The sequence below is a fragment of the Ranitomeya imitator genome, chromosome 2 (assembly GCF_032444005.1).
Source record: "Ranitomeya imitator isolate aRanImi1 chromosome 2, aRanImi1.pri, whole genome shotgun sequence".
Lineage (NCBI taxonomy): Eukaryota > Metazoa > Chordata > Amphibia > Anura > Dendrobatidae > Ranitomeya > Ranitomeya imitator.
This window is the reverse complement of record NC_091283.1, coordinates 389,205,343-389,228,827: the sequence shown is the minus strand read 5'-3', so window position 1 is coordinate 389,228,827 and position 23,485 is coordinate 389,205,343. Positions and strand designations below refer to the sequence as shown.

The window sequence follows — 23,485 nt, the reverse complement described above, 5'->3', positions numbered from 1 at the left end:
AGATGAAGATAACACATGTTAACACAAAATGCAGCTTTTAAATGAAGGTCTTTAAGAAGAAAAACAAAATGAAGACTTGAGTGACCTAGTCAAAGTCCTGACCTTAATCTGATTGAGATGCTTTGGCATGACCATAAAGCGTTTCATGCTCAGAAACCCTCCAATGTTGCTGATTTACAACATTTCTGCAAAGATGAGTGGGCCAGAATTCTTTCAGAGTGTTGTAAAAGACTCCTTGTCAGTTATCGCAAATGCTTGATTGCAGTTGTTGCTGCTAAGAGTGGTCCAACCAGTTATTTGATTTAGGGGAAATCACTTTTTCACACAGGGCCCTGTAGGTTTGTATATCTTTTTCCCTTAATAATAAAGATCTTCATTTAACCCTGCTGTTCTGTTCGGTCTGGGGAGACCTATTTTGAACTTTGGTATTTTTTGGGGTGTTCAAGATGCGGTTCTGAAACTTGTGGTTGATTGACTTAAATGAGGATGGGTCGGTCGGCCACGGGTTTCAGAGCCGCATCTTGAATATTTTAAAGAATATTGACGTTCAAAGTCGGTCATTTTTGACCAACAGAACAGCAGGGTTAAAAACTACATTTTGTGTTTACATGTCATCTTAGTCTAATATTTAAATTGGTTTGGTGATCTGAAACATTTAAATATAGGAAACATTCAAAAGAATAGGAAATCAGAAAGGGGCAAACACTTTTTCACACAACTGTATATGTGTGCGTGTATTGTATATGTATATACACCCATGTGTTGGATTTTCCCCGGAGAGTTGTTGGACAAGGGTGTAATCGGATGTGTATTAACTATATGTTCACTGTGAAAGAGCAAAATTACCTGCCTAATAGTAATAGTGGCTGTTGCCTCGTCCATCATTTGTCAGTCAATTGTGTGATTGTCCTGACAATTGGTGGGAACAGTAGTGTCGATTCCTGACAAATTGGTTGCAGCAATGGGATATCTTTGTGATCTTACTGACAAATTGTTAAGATACGGTACCCATGTCCTGACATTGTGGTTTATGTGTACATTACCAATCTGTTCAATGTGCTTTGCTCTGTATTAGAGGGGATGGACAAGTCAGAAAATGTATGACATGGAGTCACCTAATAAAACTGAATAAAGATCCCTTTTATGAGTTTCCTCTGAACATGTACCTGAAACCAATTTGATGACAGACACCGTGAAACATGAACTGAGAAGATGGCTATAATAGAAAAGTGACCTTTTGAAATAACATAGGCCAACAGGTTAACACTATAAACTATTAATCTCTCTTTGTAGTCTAGGGTCTTAGGCGCTCAATAATTGAATTGTATTGCCGTTTGAATGGAAATGCTATAAAGTATTTAATATAAATAGTAATATAATTCCTGAAAAATATCATTTTTATTCTTGGCAGATGACTGTACCAGGAGCTCAGAGGGATGTCTCATGTTTTCAGATATTCTTGGTATCACTCCAAATGCTTGTGATGAACATGTAATTATAACAGATACACCTCAAGACCTTCTAAAAAAAAATTTGTCATTTGAGCCTCTTCAGCAGGTCCTTTTCTCTGCTTCATCAAAGACAAATATACAAAACAAAAGTCACAGAGGTGCTGTTCAACATGAAATACCTCACATGAGGAAGAAACGATTTTCATGTTCAGAATGTGGAAAAGGTTTCAATTATAAATCAGGACTTGTAGTACATCAGAGAAGTCACACAGGGGAGAAGCCATATTCATGTTCTGAATGTAGGAAATGTTTTACAGACAAATCATGTCTTGTTAAACATCAGAGAATTCACACAGGAGAGAAGCCATATTCATGTTCAGAATGTGGGAAATGTTTTAATCGGAAAGCAAGTCTTGTCATACATCTAAGAATTCACACAGGGGAGAAGCCATATTCATGTACAGAATGTGGGAAACGTTATAGTTTGAAATCCAAACTTGTAATTCATCAGAGAATTCACACAGGGGAGAAACCTTTTTTTTGCTCCAAATGTGGAAAAATGTTTAAAGAACAATCAGTTTTAATTTTACATGAGAGAATTCATACAGGGAAGAAGCCATATTCATGTTCAGAATGTGGGAAATGTTTTAATCGGAAAGGAAATCTTGTTTGTCATCAGAAAACTCACACGGGAGAGAAGCCATATTCATGTTCAGAATGTGGAAAACAGTATAGTGAGAAATACATTCTTGATAAACATCAGAGAAGTCACACAGGTGAGAAGCCATTTTTTTGTTCAGAATGTGGAAAATGCTTTACAGAGAAATCATGTCTTGTTACACATCAGAGAATTCACACAGTAGAGAAGCCATACTCATGTTCAGAATGTGGAAAACAGTATAGTGAGAAAACCAATCTTGTTAAACATCAGAGAAATCACACAGGGGAGACGCCATTTTATTGTTCAGAATGTGGAAAATGTTTTACAGAGAAATCATGTCTTGTTACACATCAGAGAATTCACACAGGGGATAAGCCTTTTATATGTTCAGAATGTGGGAAATGTTATTATTCAAAATCGTCTCTTGTTAAACATCAGAGAACTCACAGAGGGGATAAGCAATTTTCTTGCTTAGAATGTGGGAAATGTTTTAACCAAAAAGCACATCTTATTAGACATCAGAGAATTCACTCAGGAGAGAAGCTTTTTTCATGTTCAGAATGTGGAAGACGTTTTGGAGAGAAATCATTTCTTGTTAAACATCAGAGAACTCACACAGGAGATAAGCCTTTTTCATGTTCAGAATGTGGGAAATGTTTTACAGATAAAACAAGCCTTGTTACACATCAGATAAGTCACACCGGCAACAAGGCATTTTTATGCTCCGAATGTGGGAAAGTTTTTAAAAAGAAATCACTTTTAATTAGACATCAGAGAATTCACACAGGGCAAAAGCCATATTCATGTTCAGAATGTGGGAAATGTTTTACAATGAAACACCACCTTGTTAAACATGAGAGAATTCACACAGGGGAGAAGCCCTTTTCATGTTTAAGATGTGGAAAATGTTTTACAGAGAAATACAGTCTTGATGTACATCAGATAACTCACACAGGTCAGAAACCATTTTCATGTTCAGAATGTGGGAAAGGTTACAATACTATATCAAGACTTGTAATACATCAGAGAACTCACACAGGTGAGAAACCATTTTCATGTTCCGAATGTGGGAAATGTTTTTGCGATAAATCAGATCTTTATAGACATTGTAGAATTCACACAGGGGAAAATCCATTTTCATGTTCCGAGTGTGGGAAATGTTTTTGCTATAAATCAGATCTTTATAGACATCGTAGAATTCACACAGGTGAAAAAACATTTTTATGTTCATATTGAGGGAAATGTTTTATTCGGAAAACATCTTTTTATATGTCAGAAAACGCACACAAAAATGTAGTCATTTTCTTTGTTTTGTTGACAATGTAAAAGAAGAAATACAAGTTACATTAAAGTGTTAGAAAGAAAGGGAAAACATGTTTTAGATCAGTAAATGAATATTAAAAATGTTCACAATTACCATTGACTTGTTATTGAAAACCATTAGTATCCAAATAATACACATATACACTTATATATGAACAGTGTGCATAATATATTTTACATTTACAGTACAACTGCAGCTTAAAAAGGTTGTCCAGCCATGCTTTTTGTCATCCTATTTGACATTGACTATGGAGAGTTGCAGCTATAACGATCAGGAAAGTTGCTAAGGTAATCATTCTATACCCTGCTTGTTTCATCCCATTAATAGGGTGACCTCTTAATTTGATGTGACGGGGGGAGGGTGGGTTCATAGAAATTATGAGGTCCCAAATCAAAAGTCTGAATTGGAAACTCTTTCAAACCACTTACCCCCAAATAAAATTATTTATCATGGTCATGAAGAGTATAATTCACAATGTTAAAATAATATAATGTTAAAATAATAAAATGTATTTTGCACGCAAAAGTAGTGATGCTCCTCAGTGTTCCACCAACTATGATATACCTTCCATGGCGTACATGAGTATGATGCCCCCAAAGTCTATTCTTACTACACATTTACCCTTACTGTAACTCCTCCACATACAATGTAGTATGCTTCCACAGTGCATTTCTGTACAGTATATTAATCCCCTTCAGTTCTAAATCCCACTATGCCCTTCACACATTATGAAGCTCCTAGAGTGCTTACAATACAGTATGATGCTCCCACTGTCCCCCAATTTAGTATGCGTCCACCACTGGGCTATCCAATACAGTATAATACCTCAGCTGAATGATTTACATCTCTTAGCCAGCTTGATTACATGTGGGGATTCCTTAGCAACCAGGCAACCCCCACATGTACTTATGCTGGCTAACAGATGAAAATCATTCAGCTGCGACGATGAAAACTAAATCTCCGAGCACTTAAAAATACTCGGAGGACACCCGAGCATGCTCGGGAAATCTCGAGTAACGAGTATATTCGCTCATCACTAAACAGCACTCATTCCAGAAGGTAGTATAACTGCTATTATTTTCCTGGGGGTGGGGGGGGGTGTAAATAATGATTGAGAAGGGGTTGTCTGAGTAGTGGACAACCGCTTTAAAGACCATCTCTTTTGTAGATGTTTCGCATTGAGAGAGATATAAGGTGAGGCTGAGTAATATACAGCAATATTTAAGGACGAGATTCTAGGCCTAGAGAAGCTGATTAAATTGCTGAAATGTGAGCATGCAAATTACGTTCCTTAGCAGTGGATATAGCATATTTTAGAAAGGTTTTTTTTTTTTTTAAATTGTTTAAAAATAAAAAATGTCCATGCTAGTGGTTCTAGAAAGATGAATGCAGAGAAACTGTATCACATCACAGTTAGTACACGAGCTTGCTCTGATAACGTGAAAAAGGTTCTCCAGCATGACGTGTTTCGACCGAATAAGCAGGAGCATGTTCCTAGTCATGAAGGGTAGGCTAGACCCCACCCCCCTCCTCCCGTGTTCCATAGTATCGTCTGAGGATCCCCACCAATAAGATCACCCTCCAGACCAACCCACTTCTTATTATTTCTGCTGTGGCCAGATATTCCATCAACAAAATGTACGAGAGGGGAAAGCGGGCACCCCTGCCTCGTGCCATTCCTGATTGCAAACGCATCCGAAAGGGCGATGTTTACCTTTACCTGGGTGCTAGGAGAGGCATACAAGGCCTTAATTCTATGCAACATATTTTCTCCCAAGCCAATCCCCCTCAAGGCCTGGAATAAAATTTCCCAGTGCACCTGGTCGAAGGCCTTTTCGGCATCAATCGACAGGATGCACAGGGGTTCCTCCCCCTGGTATATTTCGTGTAGGGGCTTGATACCCGTCTGATTTATGAAGTTATTTATGATGGGCCTTGAAACCCTGTTCTTACTCAGGTAAGTTTCCCTACGGAGTCTTGCAGGGAAGTGAGAATTGTCATATATTGGGGCTAGTGGTCCAGGGGATGTAGAGGTTATTATGTTCCTGCCACTCTGCTGAATAAGCAGAAGCATGTTCCTAGTCATGAAGGGTAGGCTAGACCCCACCCCCTCCTTCCGTGTTCCATAGTATCGTCTAAGGATCCCCACCAATAAGATCACCCTCCAGACCAACCCACTTCCTATTATTTCTGCTGTGGTATAGATCTAAAATGCAGGTACCGATTGAGGCACGGCTATAAACTAGGAAATCCGGTAGGCCAATTCCCCCCATTTTCTTGGATCTGCTTACGACAAAATATGATATTCGTGATCTGGTGTGGGACCAGACAAGTCGGATGACCGCTTTCTTAAGTCGCGAGAAGAAGGAGGCAGGAAGGTATAACGGGATTGTCTGGAAATAATATAAAAGACGTGGCAATCAAGTCCATCTTGATTACGTTGACTCTACCAAACCAGGACAATTGAAGTTTATGCCACCTCTCCAGGTCCAGCTCCGCTTTTTGTAACGCCGTTTTAAAATTTGCGTCATACAATCCGGAGATTTTAGCTGTTATTTTGACCCCTAGATACGTAAGTGAGTCAAAGCGCCACCCAAACGGGAAGGAGGCGCGCAACTGGCCCACCTCAGATAGTGGTAATGATATATTTAAGATCACAGATTTATGGGAATTGATTTTAAAATTGCTTAGATTTCCAAATTGTGTTAATTCTGATATAATATTGGGAATACTAGTTATAGGGGAAGTAATATATAAAAGAATATCGTCGGCAAAAAGCGCCAACTTGTGCTCCTCCGATCTTAGTTTAACTCCCCTGATAGAGGGATTATTACGTATGGCGGTGGCCAGATATTCCATCGACAAAATATACAAGAGAGGAGAAAGCGGGCACCCCTGCCTCGTGCCATTCCTGATTGCAAACGCATCCGAAAGGGCGACGTTTACCTTTACCTGGGTGCTAGGAGAGGCATACAAGGCCTTAATTCTATTAAACATATTTTCTCCCAAACCAATCCTCTTCAAGGCCTGGAATAAAAACTCCCAGTGCACCTGGTCGAAGGCCTTTTCGGCATCAATCGACAGGATGCACATAGGATCTCCTCCCTCCCGCCCCGCCCTGTCTATTAAAGAAATGGTCCGTATGGTGTTATCCCGCGCCTCCCTACCCGGGACAAAGCCCACCTGATCCTGATTTATCACGTCCGGAAAGAGAGAAAACAGTCTATTTGCAATCATTTTTGCATAGATTTTTACGTCTAGATTTATTAGGGATATTGGACGGTAGTTATTACACAACGAGGGATCCTTATCCGGTTTTGGTAAGACCGTGATATGAGCGGCTAAAGCCTGAGGAGGAAAGGAACCGCCGGAGGAAATAGAATTGCACATTGCAAGAAAGGCCGGGCTCAATGATGTGGAGAATAACTTATAAAAACCAGCTGAATACCCATCTGGACCTGGGCTTTTCCCCTGCTTCAGATCTTTAATAGTTTCCAATACCTCCTCCAGTGTAAATTCCCTTTCTAGATCCAGTACCTTATCTTCCGATAGGAGGGGTATATTATTTTGTTGTAGATATGTGTTAATTTTGTTATGGAGTGAGGATGTAGACATATCGTTATAGTGTCCATCAATGTTATATAAGTCTTTATAATAGTCACTGAAGCCCAAAATGATGTCCCTGGTGTTGTGCACCTTCTCCCCTCTCCTGTTTTTAATAAAGGGAATAAATGTATTTGGGCCGCGTGGGTTAATATATCTAGCCAGAATCTTGCCGCTTTTATTTCTAAATTGATAAAAGCGATTTCGGAGCCTTTCCCTGAGGTAGCGTGATTTTTGATCCAATAAGGCGAGCAACTTTTGCCTAGCTGTAGACAGGTATGCAAACGTAACATCATTAAGATCTCTTTTATGTTGCGTTTCTAATTTATAAATTTGGTCTGATAGTTTGATTATTTCCGCAACCCTCTCCCTCTTCAGGCGCGCTCCATGCGAGATGAGGACTTCCCGTATTACGCTTTTTAGATCCTCCCATTTCATAGGAGGAAATGTGGTATCCCCCTCATGGTCTGTTACAAAGTTGGAGATCGTTTTTACCACATCGGCTTTGCATAGTGTATCCTGGAGTAAGTTCTCATTTAGGCGCCACAAAAATCCCGGTTTTATGTTAGAATGAAGCAGAATTGAGAAATATATCGGAGCATGATCCGACCACAGAATTGAACCCACCTCTGCCTCCACTGGAAGATCCAGTAGGTTATGTGAGATAAAAAAAATATTCAATTCTGCTATATGTGTTGTGTACATGTGAAAAAAAGCTGTAATCCCTTGTGCCAGGATGAAGAACCCTCCATACGTCTACTAGTCTCATATCGCGCATTTGTTTCTGAATCCGACTAATAGAAGAAAGTAAGAAGTCTTTCCCGAGGAGACGTCTACCACTGGATTCATGGGAATGTTGAAATCGCCCCCCAGTATCACAGGAGAGGAACCAGCAAACTCCTTGAGGCGCTTCCCACACTCCACACCGAAACTCTGCTGACCTTGATTCGGAAAATAAACATTAGCTAAGACCAACTGGCATGTAGCACAGGAAATTTTTAGAAACACATATCTACCATCTGGGTCTACTAAGGAACTCAGCACTTCAGGCATAAAATTTTTATGAAAAGCTATCGAAACCCCTTTAGATTTGGCATGTGGATTGGAACTGTGGTACCATTTGGGATAATATTTTGAGATACATAGAGGGACAACCCCTGTTTTAAAATGGGTCTCCTGGAGCATTAAGACCGAAACTTGCTGTTTGTGGCTTGTATACAGAACCTGCCTTCTTTTTTCAGGGATATTTAGCCCCTTTACATTAAAGGAGCAAAACTTTATTTTACCCATAGTCCGAATACTTCACAATGCAACAAATTTTCAACGATCCACCCGAGAGAGGTACCCGCATAGATAAGAGACATTTAGGAAGGAGAAGAAAGGGGAAGAGCATAGAGCAGAAAAAGAGAGAAACAAAGAAAAAAACGAAACACATCCATATTTACAATGGAGCCAAGGCTCAGTAATTCTTGCAACGCTAAAACGCGTTCTGATAGCATACTACCCGAGAACCCAGCCAAAGGGAAGGAAGCCCAAAGAGGATCCTATCAAACTCAATAGAGTTGCCCTCCTTATCGTCCAGCAAGTCTAAGAAGATATTTTGTACTGTACGGTCTAGATCAGAGGAGCCAATAGATTCTGGTAGACCTCGTATACGAATGTTATTTCGTCTATTGCGATTTTCGAGGTCCACCATGCCAGATGATATATCTTCTAGCTTAAGAGTATGATCTATTAAAATGTCTCTATGAGCTTGCAGTTCTCTGAAGATGTTCTCTTGAGTTTTTTCCACATCCTCTATTCGTGTAGTGAATTCCTTCTGCAAGTTGTGAATTTCTTGCTTATATGAATTTTCAAGCCTGCAAGCAAATCCCTCAAGATCTTTTTTTGTAGGTAGAGCTTTGATATACTTGCTTAGTTCTACGATGTTCATTTCCTCCAAATCTGTGTTGTCCTCTTCGAAGTCATCAGCCGACGAACTACGTGCACCCATTGACTCCCCGGGCGGGGAATTAATGTCATTATCCTCAGAGGTAGTTTCCCTGATTGAGTTTGCTTTCTGTTCAGGGATCCTTCTGGTTTTTCCCATAGGTGTCTGTAGTTAGCACTATGTGTCTAGAATGTTGATGGGGTATGGGGGGTGGGGCAGTCACTCCACAGAGCCTAGCCCCCCATCAGCAAGCCCACCCCGGGCCGAGTTCCCGATATTCAGTGGGGACGTGCACAAGACCCTGTAAGCCGGATCCCAGTACCCTAGGATAATGGATATAATGTAAATCTGGCGTTATTCCAGGTTTCACCACAAGATGTCAGCAAAGACCCTTAATGATTGTTCCAGCGTCTCTATGTAAAATCAGGCAGGCTGGTAGCCACTGGAGAATCCAAGAAATATAATGAGTAATGGCACATGTAATACTAGAAAAAGTCAGTAAGGTCTCCGCTTTGTGTCACAGGAGCACAGCCCGAATGTCAACACAGCCAGATCCAGGGCACAATGCCAGGCTATCCCCTCAATGCAACCCACAGCCAGATTGTTATTTTGTGGGGTTTGTACTGGGTATATGAGTATGGGGCAGCAGGGGGGGGAGGCACCGAGACGAGCCGTAGAGGGGGAGCGATCCTGTCCCGTGCACAGCTTGCAGGGATCTTTCCCCCCTGTACCCTGCGGAGGGTCCAAGATGGCGCCGGGCTTGGCGGGAAATCCCCGGGTCCTTCACCCCGCTCCCAGGGGCGTGCTATTCCACCGACGCAGCCAAAGGAGACACAGGGCGCCGCTAAAGACGATCCCACCCAGCGGTCCTGCCGCCAGGCGCGTCCTCCTCCCTCGCTAAGCACCGCAGGCAGGGAGCAGCAGCCGGGGCCCAGCAACCACAATCCAGTGCGCCGCACGCTATCCCGGGCCACAGGGGACGCCGATGCAGGTAAGCTACGGCGGTGTAAGAGGTGGGCTGAGGCAGGGGAGGGAGGCCCGGTAAGGGGCTGCTCATACCTTCCCGGAGCCGCTGGAGTCTGTGGCGCTCTCAGCCCGTGGGTCGCCCAAGATGGCTGCGCCTCCCTCACTTCACCCCTTCTCCTCCGGGGTATATCGGTCCCGCGCTGGGACGAGGTGTGCCTTCCGTCCAAGAATGCCCTCAGGGTCGGGCAAAGCGTCTCCAGCTATTCCCGAAGCTATGACTTTCACCGCGGGGCCAGTAGGTTAGGAAGAAATCCCAAGCCAGGCAGCTTAAGCAGCGTTTTTAAAACTTTAATTCTGTGCTTCAAAATTCAACAGTTTTTTTTCCATGCATTTTGTTCATGCTCCATATAGAAACGTATAGTTAAAAAAAAATGCACCAAAAAAGCAGTTGAACAGCATGTTTAGATGCAGAATGAGCGCATCCACTTTGCTTCAATAGATTGGCCCGTGTTCACATATTGTGCAAATTCTGTAGTTTTTCTGCTGCTTTGTTGTGCAGAAATTCTGTGTTAAAGGGACACTGTCACCTGAATTTGGAGGGAACAATCTTCAGCCATGGAGGCGGGGTTTGGGGGTTTTTGATTCATCCTTTCCTTACCCGCTGGCTGCAATATTGGATTGAAGTTTATTCTCTGTCCTCCGTAGTACATGCCTGCACAAGGCAAGATTGCCTTGCGCAGACGTGTACTATGGAGGACAGAGAATGAACTTCAATCCAATATTGCAGCCAGCATGCAGCCAGCGGGTAAGGAAAGGGTGAATCAAAAACCCCAAAACCCCGCCTCCATGGCTGAAGATTGTTCCCTCCAAATCCAGGTGACAGTGTCCCTTTAAACTGTCCAAGCCAATTGGATGTGATTCCATTAAAACTTTGGATCACTGTGCAGCGCATGTGAAAAATGCAGTTGATTTTTTTACTTGCATAATCAAAGGGTTTTTTTACACATTAAAAAATGCAGCTTCACATCTGCACCAAAATGGTATCAAATAACAAAGAAAAGGCATAAAAAGGGCAGCAAAAATGAAATAACCAGAGGAGGTTATTGCGTAGTTGGGTGCGGATACCTGCAGAAATAAAAAAAAAAACTTTATTTCTGGAATGTGTGAACACGGCCTTACAGTTACAAAAAAGCCAGATGTTGTATAGTGAAGCATATGTAAAAATGAGAAAATTATATCTGCTCCAACTGTGAATGATGTGTAAATCTAGAAGTGGGAATCGGAGCCCACAATAGGGTGATACCCAATGGAGGGAGAGTAGGAAAGTGCTGGTTACACTCACTTGGTGTTGTGACAGGCACAACTTCTATATAGAAAATGTCTAGTACTGATTACACAAGAACCACAGGACATATTTCTTAACCCCATCTATTATTTTAATCAGTTTAACCCCTCCATGACCCAGCCTATTTTGACCTTAATGACCTGGCCATTCTTTGCAATTCTGACCAGTGTCCATTTATGAAGTAATAACTCAACGGATCCTAGCAGTTCTGAGATTGTTTTTTTCGTGACATATTGGGCTTCATGTTAGTGGTAAATTTGGGTCAATAATTTTTGCATTTATTTGTGAAAAAAATGGAAATTTGGCTAAAATTTTGCAATTTTCAAATTTTGAATTTTTATTCTGTTAAACCAGAGTTATGTGACACAAAATAGTTAATAAATAACATTTCCCACATGTCTACTTTACATCAGCACAATTTTGGAAACAACATTTTTTTTGCTAGGAAGTTATAAGTGTTAAAATTTGACCAGCGATTTCTCATTTTAACAACAAAATTTACAACACCATTTTTTTAGGGACCACCTCACATTTTAAGCCAGTTTAAGGGGTCTATATGGCTGAAAATACCTAAAAGTGACACCATTCTAAAAACTGCACCCCTCAAGGTGCTGAAAACCACATTCAGGTGCTTCACAGCAGCAGAAGCAACATGGAAGGAAAATATGAACATTTAACTTTTTAGTCACAAAAATGATCTTTTAGCAACAATATTTTTATTTTCCCAAGGGTAAAAGGAGAAACTGGACCCCAAAAGTTATTGTACAATTTGTCCTGAGTACGCTGATACCCCATATGTGGGGGGGGGGGGACCACTGTTTGGGCGCACGACAGGGCTCGGAAGGGAAGGAGCACCATTCGACTTTTTCAATTAAAAATTGGCTCCAATCTTTAGCGGACACCATGTTGTGTTTGGAGAGCCCCTGTGTGCCTAAACAATGGAGCTCCCCTATAAGTGACCCCATTTTGGAAACTAGACCCCCCAAGGAACTTATCTAGATGCATAGTGAGCACTTTGAGCCTCCGGGTGCTTCACAAATTGATCCGTAAAAATGAAAAAGTACTTTTTTTTTTAACAAAAAATTTCTTTTAGCCTCAATTTGTTCATTTCCACATGGGCCACAGGATAAAATGGATCATAAAATGTATTGGGCAATTTCTCCTGAGTACACCGATACCTCATATGTGGGGGTAAACCACTGTTTGGGTGCATGGCAGGGCTCGGAAAGGAAGGAGCGCCATTTGAGTTTTTGAATGAAAAATTAGCTCCAATCGTTAGCGGACACCATGTCGCGTTTGCAGAGGCTCTGATGTGCCTAAACAGTAGAAAACCCCCACAAGTGACACCATTTTGGAAACTAGACCCACCAAGGAACTTATCTAGATATGTGGCGAGCACTTTGAACCCCCAAGTGCTTCACAGAAGTTTATAACGCAGAGCCGTGAAAATAAAAAAATCATTTTTCTTTCCTCAAAAATATATATTTTAGCAAGCAATTTTTTATTTTCACAAGGGTAACAGGAGAAATTGGACCCCAAAACTTGTTTTCCAGTTTGTCCTGAGTACGCTGATACCCCATATGTGGGGGGGACCCACTATCTGGGCACACGTCAGGGCTCGGAAGGGAAGTAATGACGTTTTGGAATGCAGACAAGAATTATCCTCTTGGCCATAACCTTTCCCTTTGACAAGGTACTGAAGCCTCCGCCTCGAAAAACGGGAATCCAAAATCTTCTCAACAACATATTCCAACTCCCCATCAACCAACACAGGGGCCGGAGGATCAACAGAGGGAACAACGGGCTCCACATATTTCCGCAATAAAGATCTATGGAAGACATTATGGATCGCAAAAGAGGCCGGAAGCGCCAGTCGAAAAGACACCGGATTAATAATCTCAGAAATCCAGTAAGGACCAATAAACCGAGGCTTAAACTTAGTAGAAGAAACCTTCATAGGAACATGACGGGAAGACAACCAGACCAGATCCCCAACCCGAAGCCGGGAACCAACACACCGACGACGGTTAGCAAAACGTTGAGCCTCCTCCTGAGACAACACCAAATTGTCTACCACATGAGCCCAAATCTGCTGCAACCTGTCAACCACAGAATCCACACCAGGACAGTCAGAAGGCTCAACCTGCCCAGAAGAAAAACGAGGATGAAAACCAAAATTACAAAAGAAAGGCGAAACCAAAGTAGCTGAACTAGCCCGATTATTAAGGGCAAACTCGGCCAATGGCAAAAAAGCCACCCAATCATCCTGATCAGCAGACACAAAGCATCTCAAATAAGTCTCCAAAGTCTGATTAGTTCGCTCAGTCTGACCATTTGTCTGAGGATGAAACGCAGAAGAAAAAGACAAATCAATGCCCAGCCTAGCACAAAAGGCCCGCCAAAACCTAGAAACAAACTGGGAACCTCTGTCGGACACAATATTCTCTGGAATACCATGCAAACGAACCACATGCTGAAAAAACAACGGAACCAAATCCAAAGAGGAAGGCAATTTAGGCAAAGGCACCAAATGAACCATCTTAGCGAACCGGTCACAAACAACCTAGATAACCGACATCCTCTGGGAAACCGGAAGATCCGAAATAAAATCCATAGAAATATGCGTCCAAGGCCTCTCAGGGACCGGCAATGGCAAAAGCAACCCACTAGCACGGGAACAACAAGGCTTGGCCCGTGCACAAGTCCCACAGGACTGCACAAAAGAACGCACATCACGCGACAAAGAAGGCCACCAAAAGGACCTACCAACCAAGTCTCTGGTACCAAAAATGCCAGGATGACCAGCCAACACAGAACAGTGAACCTCAGAAATCACTCTACTAGTCCATCTGTCAGGAACAAACAGTTTCCCCACAGGACAGCGGTCGGAAATTCCTGAAGAACCCGTCGTAAATCAGGGGAAATGGCAGAAAGGACCACCCCTTCTTTCAGAATACCGACCGGTTCCAAGACCTCAGGAGAATCAGGCAAAAAACTCCTAGAGAGGGCATCAGCCTTAATGTTCTTAGAACCCGGAAGGTACAAGACCACGAAATCAAAACGGGAAAAAAACAAGGACAATTGAGCCTGTCTAGGATTCAGCCGTTTGGCAGACTCGAGGTAAATCAAATTCTTATGATCGGTCAAGACCACAATACGATGCTTAGCTCCCTCAAGCCAATGTCGCCACTCCTCAAACGCCCACTTCATAGCCAACAACTCCCGATTGCCGACAAAGCATCATCATTCCATTTAGTCAACACAGACCATTTTCTAAATTTCTGACAATACAATTCTGCTGCCTCTTGACCCTGAGACAGGGCCAACAAGGTCTTCTCAGCTTGATCCACAGAATTAGGTTCATCATATAATAATCCTAAAGCCTGAAAAAAGGAGTCTACATTAAGCAAAGCCAGATTCCCAGTTTCCAGGGAAAATGCCCAATCCTGTGGATCACCACGTAGCAGGAAGATGACGATATTAACCCGCTGAATGGATTCACCAGAGGATCGAGGTCTCAGAGCAAAAAACAGTTTACAGTTGTTTTTAAAACCCAAAAATTTGGACCTGTCACCAAAAATCAAATCAGGAGTAGGAATCTTCAGCTCTAAAACAGGAGTTTGAACAATATAATCAGAAATACCCTGTATCCTAGCAGCAAGCTGGTCTATGCGAGAAGCTAATTCCTGAACATTCATGCTTGCACAAGGCTCCTCAGCCACCCAGAGATAAAGAGGGAAGAGAAGACAAATCAGACTGCAGAAAAAAAAATTGCTCAACACCTTTCTTCCCTTCTTCTGAGATGCATTTAACTCATTATTGGCCAGTTGTACTGTTATGATCCGGTGACCTTGGAGCCGCATGAATAACTTTCACTGGAGTAGGTGGTAACTGTACTGACCACAAATCCTGATCTGACATCGCAACTAGAAGTAGCCGTGGGGTGTGCCTAACAAACCCTAGACACCTCGTCACACCCGGAGAACTAAATACACCTATAGCTGGAAATAGGAATACTATCTTGCCTCAGAGCAGAATCCCAAAGGATAGGCAGCCCCCCACGAATATTGACTGTGAGTAGGAAAGGAAAGACACACGTAGGCAGAAAACAGGAGTTAGCAAAAAAGGCCACTCTAGCTAAAATAGGAAAGGATAGGACAGAGTTCTGTGCGGTCAGTATTAAAACCCTTCCAAAAATATCCACAGCAGATTATACAAAAAATTTCTCCATCTAACTAAAGACGTGGAACGTATATCTGCAACTCCAGAGAATCCTACACACAGAGCAGAAATACAATCAAAAATCCAGCACACAGCATGTGTGCCATAGAAAAAAAACCAGACACTTATATTTGCTGAATTGGCAGCTAAGCAGGAGAAACCAGACAGAGGTCCAACACCTCCCAAGAACCATTGACAACTGGCAAGGACTAATGAATCCTGCAAACCTAAATACCCCAGTCAGAATTGCAATCAGCAGAAACACCTGACCATGACTGCAGCCCTGGAACAACTGCATTACCACCTGCAACCACCGGAGGGAGCCCAAAAGCAGAATTCACAACACCTAACCCCAACACACCCCTAATCCCAACCCTAAAACCCCAACACACCCTTAACCCTAATCTTAACCCTAATTCCAACTCCAACTCTAATCCCACCCCTAACTCTAATTCCAACCCTATGGCTATGTGCCCACGTTACGGATTTGTGTGCGGATTCTTCCGCACTGTTTTGGAAAAATCCGCAGGTAAAACACTGTATTTTACCTGTGGATTTTCTGCGGTTTTACACCTGCGGATTCCTATTGAGGAGCAGGTGTAAAACGCTGCAGAATCCGAAAAAGAATTGGCATGCTGCGGAAAATACAACTCAGCATTTCTGCGCTGTATTTTCTGCACCATGGGCACAGCGGATTTGGTTTTCCATAGGTTTACATAGTAACATAGTAACATAGTTAGTAAGGCCGAAAAAAGACATTTGTCCATCCAGTTCAGCCTATATTCCATCATAATAAATACCCAGATCTACGTCCTTGTACAGAACTACATGGTACTGTACAATGCATGGAAAACTGCTGCGAATCTGCAGCGGCCAATCCGCTTTGGATTCGCAGCCAATTCCGCACCGTGTGCACATACCCCAATTCCAACCCTAACCCTAATTCTAACCCTAACCCTAGTGGAAAAATAAAAATATTTTCTTTATTTTATTATTTTCCCTACCTGTGGGGGTAATAAGGGGGGTTATTTACTATTTTTTTGATATTGATCACTGTGATAGGTTGTATCACAGTGATCAAAATGTACCGGCATTGAATGAATGAATCTGCCGGCCGGTAGATTTGGCAGGTGCACTGCGCATGCACCTGCCATTTTCGAAGATGGCGGCGCCAATCGCAAAAGACCGCCGGCACCGGGAGGGACGCCAGGATTCGGGAGGCACAGAAGGGGTGAAATCGGACATCGGGGGGGACGGAGGACAGGCGGGGGGACGGAGGAAAGGACGGGGGACGGAGGACAGGACGGGGGTGCGGAGGACAGGACGGAGGGGAGAGGAGGGCTAACGGCAGCAGCAGATCACCGCTGTCAGTCGGTGGGGGGGTGGATCGGGGTCTCCAGCCATGGCCGATGATATTGCAGCATCGGCCATGGCTGGATTGTAATATTTCAGCAGTTTGACTGGTGAAATATTACAAATTGATCTGATTGGCTGTTTCACTTTCAACAGCCAATCAGAGCGATTGTACCCACATGGAGGCAAAGCCCCCCCTCCCCCCCCCCCCCCCCCCCCCTGGGCTGAAGTACCACTCCCCCTGTTCCTGTAGGTCTGGTGAAATTGGAGTTAACCCTTTCACCCGATCTGCAGGGACGCGATCATTCTATGACACAGCATATGCGTCACAGGTCGGATTGGCACCCACTTTCATGATGCATATGCTGTGTCACAGGTCAGGAAGGGGTTAACAGTGGTGACCAGACAGTGTCTGTATTTTACTTAGCAAAATTCTGCTAACAGGTTTGCTTTAAAACCAATTCATTTAGATGTTTCACTTAGATTTGTTCTGTATTTTCAGTGATGAATTGGAGATGTCCTGTGATACAAGTGTTTCTCACTAAGTTAGAATATCATCAAATAGTTCATTTATTTCAGTTCTTCAATAGAAAAAGTGAAACTCATATAGAGTCATTACAAACAGAGTGTTCTTGTCATGACTCTGGACGGGGTGGTTCTGGCTCCGTCCTGGTCAGGTCAGGGTTAAGATAGTTCGCCTCTCTTTGGTTCTGGGGCGACTATTTAATGCTTCTAGTTCCTGGGTCGTGTCGGTGATACTTCTGTTTACTTGGCTAAGGATTGCTGACCCAGGTTACTTGTCTGTAATCGTGCCACTGTGCGTGTGAGCTTTTCTGTGTGTGACCCGGTTTGTCCCCTGGCTTCTGCTTTTGTGTTCTGCTCTGTACTGCCCTGTCCTTCCTGATTCTCTGACACCTTGGCTTGGTTCTCTCGCTGTCTCATGTCTCTAGGTACTTTGTTCTCATTTGGCTTTGACCCTTGTCTCTCCCTTTGAAGTTTACGTTTTGTGCCTCGTATTCTTTGCTTTCTACTGCTTCCTACTCACACGTGGTAGCTCCACTCCTCCATGATCACATGCTTGTTTTGGACTCCCTGCTAGTGCCCCCTGGTGACACACACCATGTGTCATTACAACCCAAAAGTCATTATCTCAGTACATTAAAATAATTAACAAAAAAACACCTGCAAACATCTTCTGTTTAGTAGGCTCCACAATCAGACTGCTGACTTGACAGATGTCCAGAAGACAGTCATTGACACACTCCACAAGGAGGGTAAGCCACCAAAGATCATTGCTAAAGAAGCTGGCTGTTCACAGAGTGCTGTATCCAAGCATATGAATGTAAAGTTGAGTGGAAGGAAAAAGTGTGGTAGAAAAAGGTGCACAAGCAAACGAGATAACCGCAGCCTTGAAGGGATTGTTAAGAAAAGGCCATTCAAAAATTTGGGGGAGATTCACAAGAAGTGTCGCCTTCCTCACTCATGACCAATAGACTACGCCAGAAGCATCTTACCTGGGCCAAGGAGAAAAAGAACTGGACTGTTGCTCAGTGGTCAAAGGTGTTGTTTTTAGATGAAAGTAAATTTTTCATTTCATTTGGAAATCAGTGTCCCAGAGTCTGGAGGAAGAGTGGAGAGGCGCACAATCCAAGCTGCCTGAGTTCTAGCGTGAAGATTCCACAATCAGTGATGGTTTGAGGAGCCATATCATCTGCTGGTGTAGGTCCACTGTGTTTTATCAAGACCAAAGTCAGCACGGCTGTCTACCAGGAAATTTTAGAGCACTTCATGCTTTCCTCTGCCAACAGCCTTGGCACCTGTCCACACTACCAAAATTACAAATACCAGGTTTAGAAACAACAGTATTGCAGTGCTTGATTGGCCAGCAAACTCACCTGACCTTAACCCCATAGAGCGGCATTCAGAGACACCAGACCCAACAATGCAGATGAGCTGAAGGCTACTATCAAAGCAACCTGGGCTTCCATAACACCTCAGCAGTGCCACAGGCTGATCGCTTCCATGCCAGGACGCATTGATGCAGTAATTGATGCAAAAGGAGCCCCGACCAAGTATTGAGTGCATTTACTGAACATACAGTTGTGCTCAAAAGTTTACATACCCCGGGATAATTTTTGCTTTCTTGGCCTTTTTTCAGAGAATAAGAATGATAACACAAAAACTTTTTCTCCATTCATGGTTAGTGGTTGGGTGAAGCCATTTATTGTCAATCTACTGTGTTTTCTCTTTTTAAATCATAATGACAACCCAAAACATTCAAATTACCCTGATCAAAAGTTTACATACCCTGGTGATTTTGGCCTGATGCACAGAAGTTGACACAAATGGGTTTGGATGGCTACTAAAGTTAAAATCCTCACTTGTGACCTGTTTGCTTGTAATCAGTGTGTGTATATAACCTTTAAATGTGGGTAGAGGAGGCGAATCTAGCCTTCTCTACAGAGAGCAATCCGGTGAGAGTAAGTGGGTCTATATCCATAAAAAATTTGTTTAAGGATCTATATGTGGAATATAAGAACAATGTAAAGGGCGGCACGGTGGCGCAGTGGTTAGCACAGCAGCCTTGCAGCGCTGGAGTCCTGGGTTCAAACCCCACCAAGGACAACATCTGCAAAGAGTTTGTATGTTCTCTCCGTGTTTGCGTGGGTTTCCTCCGGGCACTCCGGTTTCCTCCCACATTCCAAAGACATACTGATAGGGAATTTAGATTGTGAGCCCCATCGGGGACAGCGACGATAATGTGTGCAAAATGTGAAGCGCTGCGGAATATGTTAGCGCTATATAAAAATAAAGATTATTATTATTATTATTAAAGTCGTTTTGGGAAATTAAGGCCATTGAAAACTATCTGAAAAATAACATTGTTCCTAGTGGTCTAAGGATCAATATTTTTCCATCACCAAGACTGGTTAATCCTCAGTTTCTGCAGGTGTGGCAGAGGGAATCTATAGCCTCATCGTGTAGATTCATGAAGATTTTGATTGAGGAGGAAAAAATCTATTTTGAACGCACTGCGAAAATACTGAATGAGCTTATAGAAAAGGCTTTGGTGTATAAATCAAATCCTGAATTTACAAGAAGAGAGGCTCTTTTACAAACCTCTATTGAAAAATTTCAGGCAAATATTAAAGACAGAAAACATTATCAATTCACAAGGGATTATAACGAATTCAAGGAGAATAAGGCCTATCATTTTCTATATTTACAACAGGGAGTTCGCACTGATATATCTTCATCTGAAACAGATAATTCTGACAGAGAGATCTAATTCTATAGGGAGATGGAGACAGAGGGGCAGGGAACGGGGCAGGGGACAGAGACGCAGGTGGCAGAGTCAGAACACATATATGAATACACCTATGGGGGCACCAGTAGGTCCATATACTCAAGGAGGTACTCAGGTAAACAATGCCACCATGGTGACAAACGTGCCATCTCTACCATTAGTACCATCTTTACCTGCATCCTCCTCCTCCTCTTTTTTGGAGCATAGGGCCCCACTTGGATATCAGCTGAGGAACTGAGCAATTTAAAAGGATTGGGGTCTAGTCAAATTATTAATCTTAGTGATCATAATCTGTCATATGATGAACATAAGGTACTACTCAAAGGCTTGAATTTTGTTCCTACCACCATCTATAACTCATTTAGTTGGGTCAAGGACATTAATCTGTTCACACGTAAACTCAAGTGGCACAAATTCCATCTCATAAGGACCAAGAAAAATGTGATAACTTGGGAATTGCTGTTGAGGATCTCGTAACCGTCAATGCGTCAACTGACTTATTGGTGGAGAATGAGCGTGATGATAGTCTTGGTCCATTTACATCTTTGAAACAAAAAAGTACTAGATTGCCCTGGCAGGGGGATTGGACTCTGTTGATATTTTCCTTAAAGTGGTAGAGGAGGAACTGGTGAGGATAAATCCCCATACCATAAGGGGGGATGAATCATCTAATCTCACCGAGTCCGAAATGATGGCACTCTCTAGACTGGAGAAAAATAAGGGGTTTGTCATAAAGCCCTCTGATAAGGGGGGCAATCTGGTAATAATGGATCACGCTCAATACCTATCCATGTGTCAACTAATATTAAATGAGAGGGACACATGAGATCCTCACAGGAGATCATACTCCCAAATATACTGACATCTTGATGGATACTCTGGTGAAGGGGTTAGATCTTAGATTGATCACCAAGGATGAGTTTGAATTTTTATCACCATCCTCTCCTCTGATGCCTGCCTTCTATTGTTTACCAAAGATACATAAGGGGCTGGTCCCCCTTAAGGGATGGCCCATTGTGCCAGGTGTGGATTCTATAGGTCAGAATATTGCAATATACATTGACAAAATTCTTTGTCCATTTATGACTTCCCTACCCTCTTATTTGAGGGATACTATGGACTTGCTGACCAAACTTGAAGATATAGATATCAGTGCTGACACGTATCTAGCCTCCATTGATGTGGAGGCCTTATATAGTAACATCCCACACAGGGCAGGCATCGGAGGTGTTGAATTCTTCCTCAACACTAGAGCTACCCACTGTATCCCGCAAAACAATTTCGTCATTGAGCTGCTGACTTATGTTTTAAATCATAACTGCTTTCTCTTTAATGGGAGGACCTACCACCAGCTCAGGGGGAGCCCCTGTGCCCCATCGTATGCAAACCTCTTCCTGGGCTGGTGGGAGGAAACTATGGTTTTTGTGGAGGAGGCCTGGTGGTTTCCAAATATTTTATTTTGGTCGAGATTTATTGACGACGTGTTCATCCTGTGGACTGGTTCAATTGATGAATTCAATCATTTCATCACATATATTAACGAGAATGAGATTAATATGAGATTCACGTCAGAGATACACAGGGATTTCATAAATTTTCTTGACCTCAATATTAGCAAAAACGGTAGGGGTGGGATTACCACCAAGACATTTAGAAAACCGACATCCACCAATAGTCTCCTCAGATGGGATAGTTTTCACCCTGGTCCCCTGCGTAGGGGTATACCCAAAGGTCAATTCCTGCACATCAAGAGGAATTGCTCCGATAGTCAGGATTTTGTTACACATGCTCATGACTTGAAAGGAGATTTTGTCAAAGGGGATATCCTGGGGAAGTTCTTGATGGAGCTTGGAGATATGCGGCAGGATGTGGCTGCCATGATTTGATGCATCCATCACCCAGAACTGATAGGCCTGATGTTCCAAGAATTATTGGCATATTTGACAACAAATCCAATGTTGTACAAAGTATCCTCAGGAAACACTGGGGGATACTAAGAGCTGATCCCGAATCAAGAGATTTCATCCCACCAATCCCTAAAATTACTTACAGGAAGGGTAGATCCATCAGAGACCGATTGGTCCACAGTTTCTACGAAAAACCAAAACCACCTGGCACGTGGTTAGACCGCAAACCGTGTGGTACTTTTAGATGTGGAGACTGTAAGTTCTGTCCGTGGGTTAGAAGGGAGAAATCCTTTAGGGGTACCACGTCAGAAAGGGTCTATTTTATGAGAGACTTTGCGAACTGTAAGACAGAAGGGGTAGTGTACATGGCTACCTGCTCGTGTCCACTCAATTATGTCGGGAAAACAAAAAGGGAAATACGCAGACGTATTGGCGAACATCTTGGTGATATCAAGCACAAAAGGGATACACCTCTAGCAAAACATGTTAGGTTTGTTCATCAAAATGATCCAAAGGTGCTGTCATTCTGTGTCCTTGAGGTAGTGCGACAGAACCCATGGGGTGGGAATTTAAATAAGCTTATTCAAAAAGAATGTCAATGGATATTCAAACTACGAATTCTTGTGCCGGATGGCTTAAACGAGCAACAAAATTATTGTTGCTTTATATGATTCAAATGTTCATTATCACTGGCCAGAATCAGGACTGGTAGGTTTTATCCAGTCATTATATTGCATATCTTTCTATATATTTTTTATTAATCTTTGGTATTATTTTCTTTCCTTGTCTTAGATACTTGGTATTATGGGGGCACTATTCTGATTAAAACATTTATGGCTATCTGTGTATATATGTGCTCCTGTTTGTAACATTGCAGCTCTAGAATGCATATATATGCTTCTTCTTGTAACATTGTGGTTTAAATTTAGACCGGGTAGCAGTGTGTGTAATAGATTGCGTTTGTATGTTGGTGCATATAGGGCAATGTCTACACTTTAGCAGGATATGATGCATTTAACATGTGTGCCCGTTATGGTGCCTTGGAGGGATGATCTGGACACAAAGTGTGGTCCCTACACACTGGTTGGCTGCTATACACACGGGTTAACACTGCTTAATTGCGCAGTGTCCCCGTTGGCGGCGCATGCGCATTAGCGTTTGGCTGGTTGCCATATTCTAGCTGATGTAAGACCGACGCATGCGCTGTATGCAGTGTGTAGTGATCTTATCCGATCATGTGACTTGTACATCTAGCGTCTCCCAGGAGGGAGAGCATGCGCACTATGGATTGGTGCGACTTGTCTTCAAGGTAATGGTGCTGCTCACCCCAATGCAGGGCACTCTCACAGTCCGTTTGGAGGAGTGTCGAATCTGGGTATACCCGCCAAACAGGAAGCAGCTGGCATACCACATGTAC

At 42.7% G+C, this 23,485-nt stretch overlaps 1 protein-coding gene across 3 annotated transcripts in view; it reads left to right on the top strand.

The window, feature by feature from the left end:
• LOC138666993 (zinc finger protein 585A-like) overlaps positions 1–23,485 on the top strand; it is a 166,182-nt gene that overhangs the window by 107,845 nt on the left and 34,852 nt on the right. For 2 of the 3 annotated variants that reach the window (XM_069755203.1, XM_069755204.1), the window contains exon 7: positions 1,412–3,528. In XM_069755203.1, the coding sequence (XP_069611304.1) occupies positions 1,412–3,348 (1,937 nt within the window). In that variant the 3' untranslated portion in view covers positions 3,349–3,528. Of the gene's footprint in view, positions 1–1,411; positions 3,529–23,485 lie in introns of those variants that run through there. The other variant, XM_069755205.1, reaches the window with a different exon arrangement.